General features: G+C 33.0%; 2 protein-coding genes across 2 annotated transcripts in view; both read right to left on the minus strand.

The window, feature by feature from the left end:
- Positions 1-3,325: 3,325 nt before the first annotated feature.
- LOC123682566 (acid-sensing ion channel 4-A) lies at positions 3,326-11,679 on the minus strand. The gene is made up of 7 exons (XM_045621272.1): positions 11,551-11,679; positions 11,333-11,464; positions 7,123-7,282; positions 6,847-7,071; positions 5,988-6,136; positions 5,801-5,934; positions 3,326-3,785 (listed from the first exon to the last, which is right to left on the minus strand). Exons 1-7 carry the CDS (start codon positions 11,644-11,646, stop codon positions 3,356-3,358), a joined length of 1,326 nt encoding a protein of 441 aa, XP_045477228.1. The 5' UTR covers positions 11,647-11,679; the 3' UTR covers positions 3,326-3,355.
- Positions 11,680-11,750: 71 nt separating this feature from the next.
- LOC123682563 (protein yellow) overlaps positions 11,751-20,617 on the minus strand; it is a 32,906-nt gene continuing 24,039 nt past the window's right edge. The window contains exon 3 of the mRNA XM_045621270.1: positions 11,751-13,231. Coding sequence (XP_045477226.1) covers positions 12,132-13,231 — 1,100 coding nt within the window. The 3' untranslated portion in view covers positions 11,751-12,131. The remainder of the gene's footprint in view (positions 13,232-20,617) is intronic.

Here is a 20,617-nt window from a genome sequence, read left to right on the forward strand (position 1 = left end):
TAATCTTCCGATGTATCCATTTCGTTAGTACTGATGTATCGATTGAAACAGTCGATCATGTTCTTTATTTCCGAATCCATTTTGACCATTTTCTATTATTTATATTGACAACAAAGCAAACGATTTTGTATATTTTTTAATAAGTTTAAATTAAGCTCTTAGAAAATCTTTCAGTAATCTAGTGTTTCCATTTAAAAAAACATAACTTTGGTTTATAGCTTCATAATTAAGAATCCTGCTAAAGAGATGAGGACGCCCCTGGATTCTGAGTAAAAAAGTGCCTGTATAATGTTTTAATTTCGGAGCTCTATCATCAGTATTAAAGGAGAAATAAATTTTCTTCGATATCGCCATTTTTCCAACTTTCGCTTATGATTCAAAAACAAAAAAAGGTGGCCAAAAAAGAATACAACTCTTGCTAGTTTATCAGAATGAGATCGAGAATGGGTGTATCAAATTTTCTCTATCTCCTACCACTTAAAAGTTTAATACAAAAACATCGAAGTTTGCCCACCCTGTAGGTACACCAAAGCTATCCCGGTATTGATCCTCCGTTCTCAAAAATCTAACGCATGAAATTTGAAGGCAAAATATCGGCAGATGAACATTGCTGTTCTTAAATTAAGTAGCGCAACCCATTTACCTCATTACGATACATTATGCATAATACTATTGTAATCCGATGTTGCCGGGCCTTTCAGATGGATAAGAGAAAGAATTTTCACGTTACTATTTCTGGTTGGGCCGAACATCAGACAGTTATCGAAAATGTAAACATGACTAATGCGAACTTATTTTTGGATGGTTTCTTTTGGTGGGAGTGCAGGCAGGGTTACTCAGGATTGAAATATTCACATGGCATCATCGAAGAATAATAGTGAATAACATTTTGTATATATAAGCCACCAAAAAGTAACGATTACAATTCGATTGTTGTACGCACCTTTAGAGAATTTGGGAAATATAAACTCTGTTTAAAATAGAAAAGAACGCGCGACGTTTCAGTGTACAGGGTGATTCACTTATTTTGGTAACCCCAATTTTCTCAAAAATACGTTTTTATTTTGTAAACAGCGTTTTATATGAGTCAGCGTCGAGGCTCTGTCAATTTTTTACATGAACATAACGTATCTTTTATGTCATTCGAAAGACGATTGGAAAACCTTTTTTTTTAACTAGGCAATTTATCTATGGAATATTGTTCTATTCTCTAGGTATTACAAATAATAATGTTTACAAGAATTACAGAAAAAGGAACGCAGTACCATAAATACATTGATCAGATTTGATTGTACAATTGGCATTCTTTAAGAAATTTTATTATTGCTTCAGTTTGTGTTGCTGGGTCGAGGATGTCCTTTATATACTAACTGACAAAGAAACTACAACACCCAGAAGGAGTTGTTCAAATTTTAATTTTTTTTGGTAAAACATAGATAGTATAGAAAGGAGTAAATTATTGAAATTTGGAGAAAAAAAAAGAAGGGTTCAAAATTTTTTCTAATAAATTGGGATACAATCTCAAGCTACCTGTACTTCATGTCTCAGAGCCGCCAAAGTCCGAGGAGGCTGAGGTAAATTTTTAAGCCTTCTACCCATGATTCTCGAGCCGGTTAAGGTAAGGGAGAACATATGGCTCCACTATTTCTTGACGGTAACGCAGCGCTGTCATGTTACCTCGAATATAGACTAATAAATACGAATAAGAAAAAATTGTCGGAACATCATTAGACGTGCATATTTTAAAATTACCTGGAAACTAGCGTGGTTATCTCAACTAACTGAGTCCACTATAAACTCAAGAAAAAATAGTATTGAACTATTGTCCAAGAGAGAGCCAAATTTTTTTTTGAGGAGGCCAAAATAAAGCGAAACAATAGTTCTGCTAATCTTTTAGCCTCAGTTTGCTACATTTTAGGGATAGCCAGCAGAATTTTAGGGGGGCTCGGTTGACGGAACAAAAAAAATTTAGGCATCCCACAAACGACATTACACCATATTTTGTCTTATAAAGCTTTTTAATTCAGTAACTCTTTTTAAATTCAATAACTCTAGTTGGTCCTTCACCAGCAACGTCATATTTTCGATTATTGGATCCTCAAAATGCATCAAAATGATCTGGATTTTCTTCGAAAAATGATCTTCAGTGATGAGCGAAGTGATAAGGCCTAATTTCACCTCGGAGGCTACTTTGATAAATCATATCTCGGTAGTGGAAATATATTCACCATAACAATAACATCGGTCTCATTTTTTTATAAGAAATGTTCAATCACACCACTAGCCCAAAAACTGCACCAAACAGTGAAACATTGAGGCTGTTCAACAATCATTCTTGGACCGACAATTCTGCTTATTAATGATTTTTTCCAACAACTGCTATGAAAAGTAGCGTTTTCTTCATAGCTTACTCAATTTCAAAACTATGTATTGCCCATACTGTGAGAAATATTATTTCTCACGGCACTTTTCCCACACCTTGCTTGGTAGACCAATGAAATTGGGCTTTTGAGAAGTCGTTTCTATGGAAACGCAATAAATTAACACATACTGTCAACAAAGGTCATTTTGATTTGAATCAAGTCCGTTAGTTGAATTATTGAAATTTGTGCAGTTGTAGGAAAAGTATAGTGTGCAACATGTGGAGAAAGTCCTTTTCTCGCTCGTGTGTGTTCTCGCCTTTCAGGCTCGTGCCACAAACTTCCACACTCGCGAGAAAAGTTGGACTTTCCCCACTTGTTGCACAGTATACTATTTTATGTCGAGAACTGGAAGATATTGATGTGGACGACGTTTATTTTCAATATAAGCGCACACAATCAGAAAAATAAATTTCATTTTGCAAGAAAAGTTTTCTGATCTTGTAATTTATCGAAAAGTTGATTCCTATTCGTCATCGAGATCTAGTGATTTACCACCCTTAGACTTTTTTCAGGGTCTGTGAAGAAGGAGGTATATGCAAATTTCACCAATCAATTCAAAACCTTGAAAATGGAATTCAGAAGGCCTCAAAAAAGTTATCGAAGGCATATAGACGAAAATTAAAATTTGATGACAAAAATATGGTGCTGCAACCGAAGGCCATTTGGCTAATATTGGTTTTCTTCATTATTGTCTTAACTTCTTCTTGACAATGGAATAAACATCCATTGATTTCACCTATATTATACTCATTTTTTGTCGACTAAGTGGAAATAATCGGAAAATCCTTCAAAATAACTTCCTTTGAATTTAATTATTACCTTCAACCATCTCATGAATTTAGAGGCTTAACAACAATTAGTAGGTACGCGGATATAAATTTTGGAGGGAAACTATAAAAATTGTGTTGCATTATTATTTATATAATTTCCAATCAGAATTTCTGATTATCACATTTTTTCAGAACAACTTCACTGTTCTGCCTATTTGTATACATCAAAAGGTATTCCAACAGCCTCCCCACCATTCTCATATCTCTCAGCGAGGTTAAACGTTCTTCTTCTCTCAGTCTCTGACGTCTCTTCTTGAATATCAACCTCAAGAACATCTCAATCACCTCAATAAGTCCAATGACGGATAATCCAAGAAACAGTCCAAGTGAACCTCCCAGATCGCCAATGAAAGAGCTCCAATCGTAACTGACAACTTGTTCGACAACTGAGACAATGTTGGAGGTGTATCCCAGATAAAGGAGGGAAAATGGTGATGAGGTCACTGTCTTTCTTTGAAGTACCTTGGGTAGGTAGAGGTGAAGATGGCATGATTTTGGACAATCGCAATCTTCGGAAAATGATTTTCGTTTGCTGAAAATTATAATGAGTTTTAAAACAAGTTTTTATCATTACTGAGTTTTACTACAAATTGAGTTGAATAACAATTTAAGGAGTACATTGTAACCACAGTTTCGAACTTATTCTAGTTCATCTTCAGACACTGTGAAGATTTTATGAAATGTAGGTACAGACTACAGAGCATTTATGTGGAACAGGTACAAGAAAGTTACAAGAAAGGTGGTACTTGGGAAAATCCAGGGAAGAGGATGTAAAAATTGGTAGATAGCGAACATTTTTACCGTTATCTAGCTTCCATGAACCATTTAAAAACATTGAATTATTTTAATAGCAAAGTTCTGTTTGTTCGTTCAAAGTTCCAAGCATTAAATACACTGCGCAAAAAAATTAACGCACATTATGGAAATCTCAAATTTATTGTACAACTGCAGGTGTTCTCAACTCAATGATAATTATTTTTATCAGAATTATGCATGCATATGTTATCCACTTTTAACGTTTTTCTTCAATACAGATGTTTTTTCCCAGCAGGAATAAAAAAATATGAGATTATCAGATTTTGAATGTATTGGCTCCACTCTGAAATCAGTTGTTCTCGATCAATTCTAGTGATCAATAGTTTTTCTCTGGTTTGATTTTCTACACTCGATTTCTATGCAACGCGAAACACGCAATTTGACCCAAGAGGAATGTGCCCAAGCGGTAGTTTTGCGAGAAGAAGGGTGGACATACACAAGAATTGCAGAAAGGTTTGGAGTTTCCCATACAAGTGTGTCCAGAATGTTGCAGCGAGACAGGTATGAATGTCCGAAGACCAGGACAGGGTATATCACGGGTAACAACTGCCTTTCAAGAACGTTGAGAAACTTGAGAGTGTCTTCGTTGAGACAACGGTTTGCAACCGCTCGCCTCCTTCAAAATCAGCTTGAGCAAACTCATGGGGTGTAAATTAGCACTCAGACAATAAGAAATCGCCTCAGAGAATATGATTTAAGGCCTCGTGCCGCGGCCAGAGTACCAGATCTTACCCCAGCCCATCGAAGGGCGAGTTTGGATTTTGCGAGAGAGCATATCCATTGGGAAGAGGCTGATTGGGAAAGAGTTCTCTTCACAGATGAGTCTAGATTCTGCCTCTGCCATTGTGATCGACCTTGCTTAGTATACAGACGTCCACATGAAAGATATGCTCAGTGCAATTTCCTGAATACTACCGGTTTCGGAAGAGGATCGATTATGGTATGGGTTGGAATATATGTATTTGACTGCTCGCACATACCTAGTGATCGTTGATAATGGAGCTATGAATGCTGAAAGGTATATAAGGAACATTCTTGAAGAGCATGAAGTGCCATTTGCCCCATACATTGGTGAAAATTTCATTTGTATGGACGATAATGCCAAACCCCATCGGGCGCGCATCGTTCAGGAGTACCTTGAAGAGGTTGAAGTCTCTCGAATGGAATGGTCAGCAAGAAGTTCAGATCTCAATCCGATTGAGCAGGTTTGGAAAAACCTCAATAGAAGGCTGAGAAGTTCAGAAAATCATCCAGCTACTCTTAATGACTTAGGAATCCAACTCAGAGAAATCTGGATTAGATCAGAACATTTTAAGATCACTCATTTTGAGTATGAACTGTCGTTGCCGAGCTGTAATTTACGCAAGGGGTGGAAATACCAAGTATTAAATCACTTATCAGCATTCCAGTATTTTAAAAATTGTTTATTTCTCTACTTTCACATAAGATTCGGTGAAATCCTGAATTTTTTTTCCATTTAATGTGTCTTGTTTCGTTCAAAACCTTCCCGAGAGAACATAAAAAATAAATTATGAAGTCAATGTAGAGTTAACTTCCATTAAAATTGAGATTTTCAGAATGTGCGTTAATTTTTTTGCGCAGTGTAGATATAAAAATTCGATCGAAATTATAATTGAAAGTGTGTTTTAGTTACGTTTACTTCGGATAACCCTTTGGAATGAATTGGATTGTAGCTAAACCTTACCTTACCTTCTCTATATACAACTTTACCTATTGAGTACATTATTCATTTTGTCGATAACCTCCGAGTCATTACAGGATGGAAATATCAAGTTGCCCTTCATCCAAGGTAGGGAACATAGGAATTCTTTCATTAGTTTATCATGCATGCATTCCTCAAAGCACTGAAAATAAATTTGAATAGAGAAAAACGAGAGATGGAACTTGACACACATACTCTCGATTGACTGTAATTACTGGTAGACACACATCGTTCATCTGGGTGATCCACCATGTGGAATTCCTTCACTTCTATATTTAATTGGACCGCTTCTCCAGATTCGATAAAAATGAATTGAGAGTACGTTTCCATCTGCTCCGATTGATCTGTAAAAATTGATTAATTTAGGTGACGATTGGCGATGAATGTTATGAGATCTCTAAAGTTTCGATAATTCAAAGTTCAACGAAATGGAGAAAAAGAAACTTTAAGGTTTTCCAATAAGAGGTTTCATTTTAATAATACAAAATAAAACGAGTGTCGAGTATACTGTAAGAGAAATCAATAAATGTTTATCTCATTTTGAAGAGGAAGTTATGCCTTTAACGATGCAATATTATGTCCAAATGGCCGACACGGAATGAAAATTTCAACTTGTTAAATTGCTAAATGAATAAATTCTGCTTCAATTATGAAGTATTTTTATAGTTCTGCATCTTTCGAATTCAAATTCATGTTGAAATCATTTGGTGATTGTTTCGAATATTTGATTTCTGAAGTCATTTTAATGTTAGTATTCATTTGTATTTCAAAATACATTCTTTAAAATATTTTAATAATAATCTTCAATTGCAGGAGAAGCTGATTGTTTAAGAAGTTTCATCCAGGAACAATTGACTTCAATACGCATTACAATAATCTTCTTCAACACCATTGTGGCAAAATGGAAGATCCCAAATAATTCATATGTTCATCTTCGAAAAAGAAATGCAACTTTGATTTATTATTTCTTAGCGAAAATCTAGTTACGTTCGAATACAACCTAATAATTTCCCAAAAAACACGAAATTGTAGACCTTAAAAAAATGTAATTTACCTGTTATGAATTCTGAAGAATGATGAAGGAAAATATTAAAACCATCTGAAAAGTCCTGAGCCAGCACAAATTTCTTCGTTTCATTCCTAGGACTCGACATTCTGTTAATATTCCCTAGATAAAATATCATACCTCCTTCCGGTGAAAAATCAGAGGATAAATTAGTTGTGATGAAAGTATGGCATTTTCCCAGTTTCAGATACAAGTTAGAAGAAACGTTCATGCCTGAAAACAATTTTCTCACAACGTTTCTTCAGAAATTCAACCTCATCTTACTTTTAAATCCAACAATTGAATTGTAACCGAAGAACTGCTGAGTTTCATTCAAATCATAGGTTGACTCCTCCATAAATTCATCTAGTGAAAATTCATCGAATTTGAATTTTGAAAATGCTCCTTTATTGCTCAGTTCTGTCCTTCTTCTCATACCATATTTCTGAAAGGGTTGATGAATTGTGTTGATATTTACATAACACAAAATTTATGATATCTAGGGGAACTAATCAGTTATCAGATGTATTAAGGATAAAATAATTATAAAATTACTGAATTATCTAAGAACTGAACATTCTGAAGAAACTCGGGCTTTTACTGCCAAGATAGTACCTCACTCTACTATGCAATCAAAAGATCCACATTTATAGAAGGAATAACTTCTTCAGTTTTGAAAACTGAATGACTACATTTTTATATAATAATAATGATAATCTTATATATGATATGATAGGCAAAGAATCTATTGCGATAACAATCTTTATTGATCTCTTTAGGCATATAAATAATGTATAAGACATTAAATCAACAAAATGTGTCATTGTTAACAATAATGAAATTTCATTTACACCAAATCTTAACATGTAGGTAACAATTAAAATGTACAGGCTGTTCTTTAATTGAAGGAACAAAAAAAAATGACAGATTTCTTGGATAATTTCAAGAAAAAATAGTCCTATAAACATTGCTCCATAAACTAATTATGTTATTAATTAATTTATAATTAATTTATTCATCACAGCTTACTAACTGGACCTTAAAAAATCTGGATTTTACTGAGGATTACTGAGGTACCCACTAAAGAATTGATTAAATTTTTTTTTTTTGAATTGGTAATCATAGACACTACTAGACATTTTGGCGCCTAGCAAAATAAATTTAGCCGCCCTAGCCTAATTCATCTGAAGTTTTTGTAGTTTTTGTATAATTCATCTCAAGCATCTTTTCAGTTTCATATAAAATCGTATTTTTAACTTAAATTCGCCTTGTCCAATTTATCAAAGGACGTTTTGTCGATTTAATCAAAAAAAGTTCTTCATTGTTTAAAAGTACGACCCTCTATAGTCTACAGGGTGTTACCCAATTGAATGTCAATATTTATGGGGGTGATTTTTGGGACCAGTTTGACAAAAAAACTTCATACGGACATATGGAGTCCTGAACGTCTTATCTTTTGAGATACAGGGTGGTACCTGAAGTTTTCAAAAATAAAAAAAATTAAATATGTATTCAATTATGAGCAATTTGATCTTTTAAATTTTTTAGTCCGACGCACAAGTTCACCTTGAAAAAATAAATTAAATCTACGTATGTCTCTGCATGGTGATATTGTCATATGTAGGTATGTATTAATGATATTGTTATGATCATGCAGAAAAACTGTTTTTATTTTATTAAACGGAAACCGTGCATCGGATTAAAAAAAGTTAAGTGATAAATTTTGGTAAGAAATGATTGGGAATTTTAAAACTACTTTTTATTTCAGGAAAAATCTGTGGCTTACCATCAATGTCTGCCAAAATAGGCAGGTCAAATTAGGTACGATCGCCACACAAAAAGTTATACATTAAAAAATGCCTCTTGATTCATAGTATACATTTACAGCAAAAAATGTTGTACCAACTGGACCAATCATACCCATTTACATTTTTCTAACTACCAATAGTCCACCAAAAAAAAAGGTTCTGGAGGAAAGAAGCAGGCACTGTTTCAGAAAAAATATCACCTGTATATTTGCATTCAAATTAGCATATAACATGATGAAAATTTCAAATTTGAATATCTATGTCTAATTTGAGTTGAATATCTTATGAAGAAAAGATGGTTTGAGAAGAAAACCTTGCAGGGCCATGTTTATAGGACTTTTTCTTCTTCGAATGAGATAAGGAATCTGTCATTTTCATTGTATCTCCAATTTAGGAGCACCTTGTATATGAATATAATCATTCATATCCTTCGATATTATTACATAGGGTGTTTTTTTTCGAGGTATATATAACTTTAAGTTGGCATTACTGTTCAAGATTTAACAGCTGTCAAGTGATTTATTCTCAGTTTGGTTTGGCAATTCATCATAAATAGACTCACGCCTGAACAAATTCGTCGAAGATTGCCGTTGTTCCCGATTTTCGAATTTTGTTTAGCGATGAAGCGCACTTCTGGTTAAATGGCTACGTCAACAAACAAAACTGCCGCATTTGGAGTGAAGCTAATCCTCGAGTGTATGTCGAAACACCGTTACATCCAGAAAAACTGACTGTTTGCTGCGCTTTATGGGCTGGTGGAATCATTGGTCCGTACTTCTTCAAAAACGATGATGGCCAGAACGTTACAGTCAATGTGGACAGGAGCTGTGGTTCCAACAAGACGGCGCAATATGTCACACAGCTCGTGCCACAATTGATTTATTGAAAGACACTTTTGGTGACAACCTAATTTCACGTTTTGGACCTGTGAATTGGCCTCCAAGATCTTGTGATTTAACACCGCTAGACAACTTTCTGTGGGGCTATGTAAAGTCATTGGTCTATGCGGATAAGCCACAAACCCTTGACCATTTGGAAGACAACAACGTGTTATTGCCGATATACGGCCACAAATGTTGGAAAAAGTAATCGAAAATTGGACGTCCAGATTGGACTACATCCGAGCCAGCCGTGGCGGTCATATGCCAGAAATCATATTTAAAATGTAATGCCACAAGATTATCTTGCGGATAAATAAAATTCATGTCAATCGAATTTTTGTTTGTTTTATTGCAATTTAAAGCTCTATAGCTCTAAGAAAAACACCCTTCAGTAAGCTTTCGACAGTGGAGTTTTTATTTTGGATTTGATGTTTTTTGTATGTAGTATGGAAATTGGAATTTTTTTCTAAAGACTTAATATTAGCTCCTACGTGAATCCACAGAAGAAAATTAAGAAGAAAAGGTAAGAATGTTTTATTTTCTTATTGGTTGGAAGGTGTCCCAATAAGTTGGATGGAGGGTAATAGACAAATCTGTAATAAATACTATAATTCTCAAGAGAGAAGACTTCGGAATGGAATCCTTTATATGGGATATAGTTTCTTGAAATGAGGTGATAATTTAATCGTTTTATTTACCTAATATAAAATATTGCCAAGAAATTAAGATGAAGAAAAGTTTGGTTCTTGGAGTAGGTACCCTTTTTAATTACATTTTAACCCTGTTTTCACACAGAACGACATCGTTGAGATTTAGGTTAATTTCAAAAAAGTGAAAGGAAAAAATTCGATTAATTTCTGTTATCCTAGGTGGAAATTCATATTATGAAGTCAAGAAGACAATGAAAAATTAAAGAATCTTTGAGAACTATCAATTACCACTCTTTCGTTATTGATATGTTTTAAATGGGCAGCTATACCTGATTCGTAACTGATAACAAACATGTTTTTCAAAATATTTGTTATGATTGTCACGATCAAATCATTTCGGTACATTTCAATTTATTTCTGAATTACCTACTTGCTGTATCTGTTGCAAATACAGTTCTTTTCCACTGGTTGATAGGCCAAACGCGTTGGTAAAGAATTTTGTCGGCGTCAAAATAACTTGCTGGCGTCTCCATTTAAATTCAATTTCACATAGATATATTCAATTTCACAATTCAGTCTCGAAAATTTAAAAATGTTAATATTTTCATAAAAAAAATGTCTCGGGTTTGAAAATCTATGTGTGAACATTGAAAGTATGGAATATTTAATTTGCCCATTATAAAAAAAATCTTATAACGTTTTAACTCAGTTGAATCTGGAAAAAATGGGATGTTTTTTTATGAGAGCCGAGAGGAGTATATGATTTAATATAATCTACACCTTCAAGACTCACTGACCCACCCAGTATATTTTGATTCTGATTAAATTTTACATACATATTATACCCTGTAGCTTACAGAATAAACCGAGGAATAAACCATATTATTATTATTATTATTTTTATTATATGTATTTGTTAAAATAAAAGATTCTGTGTTCAAAATTATGTTTTGAAATTTTTTTATCATAAAATGATCTAGTTTTTGGTTAGTCCTCTATACGATTATCCAAAATTCTCAGTTTTTTCTTAGGATAATTTTTTTTTATTATCCCAAGAATTCAATAACATAAATCACACGTTTCAACAACATTTCTTATAGTAGAAAAATAATTTTAGTAGGTATATTTCAACAGACAAGATTGCTCATACACTTACAAGAAAAACTTCTGTTTTGTAAGCAGGTTTTTTGCAAATAGTAATCGCTGGATATTGCATTGTATCATTAAGTTTTACCATATTCAAAGTTGTAACTGGTGGATGAACCAGTTTTCCAATACAAATTTCTAACTGAAACGAAAAAAAATTTTCAATTCCATTATTATTCAAAAATTTAAATTGATTCATTCTTGTACTTCATTTTTTAAAGTTCCTACCTCATAAATAGTAACACAAACACATATCATTAGAATTATCAGTCTAATAAACTGCTTTGGATCGGTAAAACAAGTATTGAAATCCACGAAAACCATTTTAAACTACAGTTCATCAAGTCACCAATCCAGAAATCCTCATACCTTCAGAAAAAGCATCAATTTCAATGCTCCAATAAACGGGGGAGATAAAACATTATTGATTTTGTTTGAGAGTTTTATTATATCCTATATTTATTAGCGAATGAATGTTACAACACCTTTTATGGTCTATATATCAAATAAATAAGGTACTTTCTACAAATATGGAGCTACATAAGCCGAATATCACATATCACAAATAATTCTTCACTAGAAAACATGATATAAAAACCTACATTCGGTAATATAAAAGTGAAAAATCTAGACGAATAATTCAAGGAGAATTCCTTGTTGAAAAAATTCCCGCTATATAAAATTTACAAAGGAAAAAAAAACATTAATTGAAAGTATTGACAATAAAATTTCTCTATAAACAAACATTTAGCGAGAGACTATAATACAATTAAATTATAAATATGTACAACAAGTTAATGGACAACCATCTAAACTTTCACCAAAAAAATGAGAGATATAAATAATAACGTAAGTGAAGAATATATTGTTGTTGAAGCTCCAGGAGCACTATCTTTCTGTGTTGCGCTCTCAACATTAGTACTGACTGCCACACTAGGCTTGAATCTATCCATAACAACAGACTGTTGAGTGTCGCAAACTGTACCTTCTACTGCCTCAGATACTGGTGCTGTCAGAATTCTGAAATTAACATCTTGATCGTCTAATTTCTGGTACATGAAGATTGGAAGTCTATCGGACAATACCCATAGATTATCGTTGGCGTCTACTTTGATATCGTTAGGAAAAACCATAGTGACATCGTTCTGATACACCCTTCCTTGATTTTCCATAGTGTATGGCACAGTAGTGTTCCAACAGTCTATAGCGTTCAAGTTTATCAAACCATAGAAGAGAACGCTAGTTTTCGAGTGGAAGAAAGAGGCAGTGCTCTGACTTTTAGGTCCTCTCGATCCCAAGAGTGTGAAGTTTTGGTAACTGTTCTTCGCTAATTCTGGATCACGCAGTATTTCTGTGCTCACAGAGAATTCGTTGTAACTGAGCAGAGGATGGAAGTAGAGGGTGCTGAAACCGTTTTCTTTGGGAGGTGTCAAGGCAAGACCAAAAATAGCATCATCCCATTTCAAAGCAATTCCTGACACGTTGAGATCTCCTGCCAGAGGATCCACGTTGAAGTAGTTATGCGCTATTTTCCATGAAGTGTTGTTCTTCCAGGAGTAAACAATAAGAGCGGCCTTTCCAAGGTCACCAATGTAGGCGAAGGTATCTTCACAGTTAACTACCTCGACCACTATGTTAGCGAGGAAGCTCTCTTCTTTCAGTTGGTCCTTAGGTATGACGTATTGTCGGATCAAGGTGTCGTTTTTGAGGTTGTAGACAGAGATTCTTGGTTGGGCTAGGATTTTGGTGTCTCCTAGAAGATCTGAAGTGCCTGTGTCGAGAACCCAGAGACGGTCGCATTGGTCGGCCTTTACTCTGAAGGGTGATACTATTTCTGGTACTGTTGATCCTCTGATGTTGTGAGCTGGCCAGTTTGGATAGGGACGTAGCTTTGGAGATTTATTCGAATCTGAAAAAAATGTATGATGTTAGTTGGTTGTTTCACTCTGGTGCATTGAATGTGAGTATTCCTTCCTTTTATGAAAAGGCAGGGTGATCAGTGGTTTCACAGGAATATGAACTATTTATGATTCACAGTGTTATCTATGTATTTTCAAACTGGAAATTACTGAGACCAAAATATTTTGTGTTTTTTCAATTCAATTCAATTTTCAATTTCAAATCAGGATTTCTCGAGAGGTAATAAGTTACAAGAACAAAAATAGCCTACCTAACTCTGATGTTTAAAAGCTAAAGCTAAAACTGCCGCATAAATTGCCAGAGTATTTTTTATTATTTTCAACTGTTTCACTTGTAGCTAATTGGCAATTGATCAAACTGGTGAAAAAATTTGAGCTGTTGATACAGGTTAGTGATGTAAAGAATCGAGGCTGTGTGCGTCGCTCAAAAACAACTGAAAATTTTGCTGCTGTAGCCTGCAGTGTTAACGAAAAGCCAGGTTTGTCAATTTCTCGTTGTAGTTTGTCAATTCCTCGATTGAACTTAGGCATTCTAAAAATGACATTATACCGTAGTTTGAGTAAAAACTTAGGTCTTGAGTCTCTTATAGTTCAGTTAAAATAATAACTCAAGTGGATCGATCACCAGCAACGTCTTCGCTGGTTGGGTCCTTGAAATGCATTAAAAATGATCAGGATTTCATAGAAAAGTTATTTTCACTTCGGAGGCTACGTTAAAAAGCAGAATTATAGCATTTGGGACTCGGAAAATCAAAGAATTATTGTTTAAAAGCCTCTTCATCCTTAACGTGTCACTGATTGTTGCGGCCTTTGGGATGACAGTTGATTGAGCCTTATTTTTTCGGAAATGAGGCTGGTGCAACTGTTTCGGAGTATAGATTGCGCTACCGAGCTATAAATAATGATTTTTATGGCCGTAATTGAAAGATATTATTGTGGATGACGTTCATTTTCAGCAAGACGGCGATATGTGTCACACGAGTAACGAAACAATAGCAATTTGGCAAGAAATGTTACCTGGCCGTTTTATTTCGAAGAATTGATCACAATTGGCCACTGAGATCTCGTGATCAAACACTTTTAGACTTTTTCTCTGGAGTCATGTGAAAGATGAGGTCTAATCCAACGCTTCACAATGGATTCAAGTCCTCAGAGATGGAATTCGTGAAGTTATCGAGGACATGTAGCTGCAAATGTGCGAATTGGTAATGGAAAATTTCATGAAAAGGATTTGGTGTTGCAACCGTAGCCGTGGCAACCATTTGGCTGATATCGTTTTTCATCATTAATAGCATACCTTCCTCTTTGCATGCATTGATTTCTTTTGAAATATACTCATTTTTTTAACCAAAATGAAACCCCTTTATATTGATATTCGAAAGGAAGTCCAAGAATAGTTATTTATAATACAAGTGCAGAAGGCATTGATATTCTTCCACGAGTTCAAAATTGGCGAGTTTTGGAATGAACGAGTGGTAGAATGAGCCTTCTGTTCGAGTATTATACATTATTTTCTCTAATTCATTGTATTTTTAATAAAATTAATGAAATATTTCCATAAATAGATATCATTTAGTGATTTTTCCACGAGTTCAAAAGTGGCGAGTTTTGGAATGAACGAGTGGTAGAATGAGCCTTATGTTCGAGTATTATACATTATTTTCTCTAATTCATTGCATTTTTAATGAAATTAATGAAATATTTCCATAAATATCATTTAGTGATTTTTGCATTGAAAAATGTTGGTTGGCAGAACTGATTTCTTTAAGGCAAATTGATGAATTGACAGATAAAGCCGTGGCGGAAAGTTCGGAGTACCAACATAGAATAATAAAATATAACCATGAAAACTGTGCGTTTCTGATATATTCTCGCACGATTTTGTTCTACAAGATGTGGAAGAATGAACGGAATAACCACAGAATTAGAGAAAATTATATTATCGCATAGGAAGTTGGTAATTAGACTGTTTAACGTGTATCATTTCGTAAACTGTTTCAAAATTTTGAAACTGGTGCGAATACAAAAAAAATTGATGAAGGACTTGAACCAAGAGTATACTACAAACAATTTAATCTCTGAATAACATGATCAATTTAGTTTTTAATGGTAAAAAGACGATGATTAGATACCTTCTCAGAAAATAATACTAATGAGTTTTGGTTTCAGAAACCTCGAAAAAACCTTACACGTCGAGTCGATATACAAAATCAATAAACATATCTGAATGTATCGGAAATACCGCTGTTATACAAATTAATGGATAATTCCTTATTCATCAAGGCTTGTGTCTAAGATCAAAGCAATGAATAAAAGCGAAAGGCAAGTCAGCACAGACCGACCTTTCATTGATTTTCTTGATCAATTCAATCAACGGTAATGTTATCCGAAAGAGTAACACAAAGAATTTATCTTTAAAATTATTAAAGGACGGAAAGTACTGAGATTTCTTCTTTACGATATCCTAGTGGAACTATCAAGATGTTAAATTTTCCTCAAATTCTGAAGTCCCATTATTGAAAGTAATGAGCCAAAGTACCTACTAGAAATTTCCAACCCAGAAGCAAGAACTTTGCAAAAACAAAGTAGTGAAAGGATTTCAAATATTTGTTATTGAAAATTATAAACCTGAGATCTAAAGCTGGGTGAAATATATCAAATGACAAAATTATTATCATATTATATTATCATACTTCCATTCCAGACAATGGAATTGAGAAGTTTGAAATCAATATTATTTTCATTCAAAAATATTTTTCCATTGTTCTTAGAAGACGAGAAAATGTTATTCCATTTGGCTATTGAATGAACCTATATAATCGATTACTTTAGCTTGCATAAGTTTGGAGCTACTCATATGTCTAAGATTAGAGGCTTCAATAAAAACACAATTGTACACAATAATTCAATAATTGTTTAAATTCAAAGATTAAAAAAAAGATTTTTAATAACTTCGGAAAGTACACAGATGGTTCTTAAACCATAACGAGGACTGACACTGAAGTATTTGAAGCTGGCACCAAATGCTCACTTTCTTAGGACGTTGTCCAAGTGTCATTCAGGTCGAACTTGAAACATCCTGTATATAATTATGTTTTTCGTTGAGAAAACCACGTTTTTAAAAACGAATTTATTTACAAGGAAATATGGAAATGAACAATAGGATGAATCTAAGATGATTCTAAAGCTGATTATCTATCTGACTGACTATCTGACTGACTGACTATAACATATTGTCTCCTATTTATAACATTATATTTTCTTATCTTAATTGACGCCACGCGTCGAACCACCTGCATTATGCTGGTGTAAGCAAAATGCAGCACACTGATATGTGAATCTAAATGAACAAAACAATATTACGTCAGTTGATCAGAACGGGATGGAATCCTGTAATTCCTCCCCACCTAAGTTAAAGTTATCACCTTTAATAGGTGTGACTTTAGCAAGTCTATTATTTTTCAAATATTTAAAAATAAGAAAAAATATCAAAATCAATATTATTATAAACATAAGAATAAAAATTAATGAATATCCTGGTTGGATGTGCCATTCTTCTAGGTCTTCCAACTGGATGTCAGGGATGTCTTCTTCCTTGAAGTTCGAACTGGGCTGGTTCTTCATTGGATGAGCCATCTTGGGCAGGACAATGTATTTTTCTTCCATAATCGTAGAAATGGGAAAAATTTCCTTTTGTGTGTTTCCTACAACACATCTTGAACGAAGGATTGCCATTGGGGGTATGAAATAATGTTTTGTTTGCTGTGGGCATTTCTCTTGGACTTTTTCATTTTTGATTGAGAGGATATTTCCATCTTCTAGAAGTTTCAAGTTAGCTTGTGGGACTGATACAATTCTAGAACAATTTTCTTTGTGATTTTTCAACAAATTTCTGATGCATTCTGGAGGCTTGGATAGTAGATCTTGATCGCATAGGAAGTCTTCTTCAACTGGGTGACATTGACTCGTACTCCATAGTAATTCTTCTTCTTGTGAGAGCATGTAGGAGTCGGTTAAGGAAAGGGATTCATTATTTTGGGAAAGAAAGTAAAACTTGTATAATTCGTATCCCTTTTCATAAATGGTTGGAATAGATATAAGAAATAGTAAAATTTTATTTTTGAAAATTACCTTAGTATGGCATAATTGATAATAGTCTTTTATATGATGTAAGGGAATGATACTTGAATTTTTGATTACTTCTGAAAACTTTGAATAGGGTAAAATGGATTCATGCAACAAATGTAACCTAGCAAAACTAATTGCAGTTTGAATTTCATCCAAAGTATTTTTAATGTCTTTGAGTTCAAAAGTCATAAGATGCATTTGCTGAACTTCTTCGAGTGCTGGTACAATTTTTAATAATTCAAGATTATCATGCATTTTCTGAAATTTATCAATATATTTGTTTTTCAAGTCATTAACTACAGTAGCGATCTTCTTTTGATTCCTTATGAGGGTTTCCTCATTTTTCTTTATACTATTAAAATAATTTCTGTATAATTCTTCATCGTCAGAATCTAAGGTTCCAAAGAGTATTTTTGAGATTTTGCCTCCTAAATTAATCAATCCTCTCTTAGTCCGTATTTTTTCATTAACTATTTCTTCGAACGATTCAATATTTATTTTATTAGACTCTTGCAAATATCTATAGTTTGCAGTCTGCGAAAAACCTAATGGTTCCTTCTTAAATTTATCTATTTCTTTCTGATATGCCAAAATTACATTTTCTATTTTATTTAAATCAATATGATAAATTAGTTGTAAATTCTTTTTTGTTATGTAAGCTTTTCCTAATTGAATGGGCAATACATTATTTTCAATTGGAATAATTTCTAGTGAATTAATTATCTTCGTTATCATTAAAATCATAATTATCAATGTAAATGAATGGTGATCCATGTTGAATCTGAAAATAAAATTTGAAAGTTACTTCTTTCGTTGCTTCATAATTTTCTTATGATAAATATGTTTATTCTTATTATCTTTTATACGATGTGAATCAATTTCACTTGCATCGATTCTTTTGAACGCTGGGTCGAGTTTTCTTGTTTTCGGATTTTTAATATACGTTGGATTTTCATTTAAGGGACGATCAGCAGATCTTTTCTTATTTGTTTTTTCTAAACGGGCCAAGTTTTTCTCTTGTCGTTTTTCTAAATGTTTTGAAATATCGTTGAAATTTTCTAAGTAATTTTCAACATAATTTTGAATTTGTTCATTATGAGTTCTTTCAATGGGTAAAGAATAATTTAAATCGGCTTTGATGATTTGCATTGGAGTCATCTCTAGACTCGAATGATTTGAATTATTATAACTTAATAAGGCTTGAGCTAATTTATTTTGAAAAGTCAAATTTTTATTTCCAATTGTTCTCAATTGTTCTATGAGAGTAGAATGAAATCTTTCAACTAATGCGTTTGAATTTGGGTTATAATTCGTGATATAATGTATTTCGATTTTATGGACTTTGCAAAAATCTTGTATTACATTATTTTTAAATTCGATCCCATTATCACAAGTAATTTTGTTAGGGATTCCATAATGACTAAAATAAATTAATAATTTGTCCATAATTTCTGATCCTGTCTTTTGTAACAAAGGATAGCATTGTCCAAATCTGGAAAAAGAATCTATCACGCTTAAACAATTTGTTTGATTAAATTTAATCGTGTCACAGTAGACATGAGTAAAAGGTTTCGTACCGACGGGATTTGGTTTAAATTGAAGTTGAACTGGAGTTCTTTCATATTTAGATTTTTGACAAATTTCACATGTATTTATATAATTCTGAATATCTTTATTCATATTCGGCCAATAATACTTTCTTTTCAAACTTAGTAAATTTTCGCGTAATCCACGATGTGAAGTTTTGGTTTCATGGAATTGTTTCATTCTAAGGAGTTGTTCCTCCTTGTCTTCAACATCTTCTACTAATGTTCTCGATATTTTCAAATCGAGGCTCTTATAATCGAATTTCTCTTGCAAAATTCGTATAAGAGGTTTTTCTAATTCTAATGATTTGAAGTATATTGTATAAGGACTTTTTGGACGTAGATATTCTCGAATGAATCTACATAAATCTGTTTCGACAGAATTTACTGATACAAGAAATCTTAATTTTTCTCCGAATAATTTAATTTTCGTAACATCATAATTCGATGCTTTTTTAAATATGACCTGTAAATTCGCGGAGTTTATACTTCTCTCCGTATAAGGTATTTCGAAGATAGGGTTTTCTATACTACTGTGAATAGTTACATCATCGTGTATAATCACGTTTGAAGTTTCGAAATCAATTATATTTTCATCTTCATTTTCATTGGAATCATCATTTTCGCATTCACGTGCATTTAGTAATTCCAAGCATTCATCAAGTTCTTCGTCAGTAACTTGATTAATTATTGACACTAAGTCATCTTCAATACCATTATTTATTTCTTCGATTTCGTTCAAATCATTCATTTGCATATTTGATGCTTTGATTTGATTCATTTCATTACCATTCTTATTTGGTAAATAGAATATAGTAATTTTTATATTCAAATTCAGAAAAATATATTTTATCATATTAAAAATTGTGGACCATTTCAATCGGTCTAATCCGCTACTTATACGTGGTATTGCTAAATATTTTTCATTATTCATTTCACAAATTTCTCTGAGTTCCATTAGAGATTTAAATACGTTTTCGTACGTAGGTTTATCATAATAATTTTCTTTCGTTATTAAATAATAAATATTTCTATTATCTTTTCGAATCTTGGCAACTTGACCTACCATTTTATTTTGCGATTTCAGTTTTTCAATATTTCCGTATTTATTTTTAAAACAGACGGCTATACCTCGACTCATGTGGAAGTCTTTAGAAACACAATGCGCTAATGCATAATTTTTAGGGGCTTTAAATAAATTACCTTCTTTCTCTTTTACATTTGGAGAATCCGTTATTTCATTTATTTCATTCAGCTTTATAAAATTTTCAAAATTAATTTCATTTTCTATAACAATTCTGCTCAATGGGTAAGCACATTCTTTATTAGTTGAGAAAAATTGTGAATTGCATAATTGCTTTCTTCTGAATATAGGATCAAGGTTGCGAATAATTGGTGCTTTGATAACAGTTGGGTTTGTATTACAATAGGAGTAATTGAACGGTTCGTGACCTACGTAGCTTGATTGAAATTGTATGGGAGAACGTTTGAATTTGCTTTTTCGACAAATATCATGGGGAAACCTATGGGAATTCATATCATTCGAAAATTCTTTATTTATTTTCGTTCTCAAGTATTTTCGTTTTGGATTACTGGAAATATCCGTATAATTATGATAATTTACATCTTCCATCAATTTATGAATCAAAAACTTATTATCTT

This window comes from Harmonia axyridis, chromosome 6 (assembly GCF_914767665.1).
Source record: "Harmonia axyridis chromosome 6, icHarAxyr1.1, whole genome shotgun sequence".
Taxonomy (NCBI): Eukaryota; Metazoa; Arthropoda; class Insecta; order Coleoptera; family Coccinellidae; genus Harmonia; species Harmonia axyridis.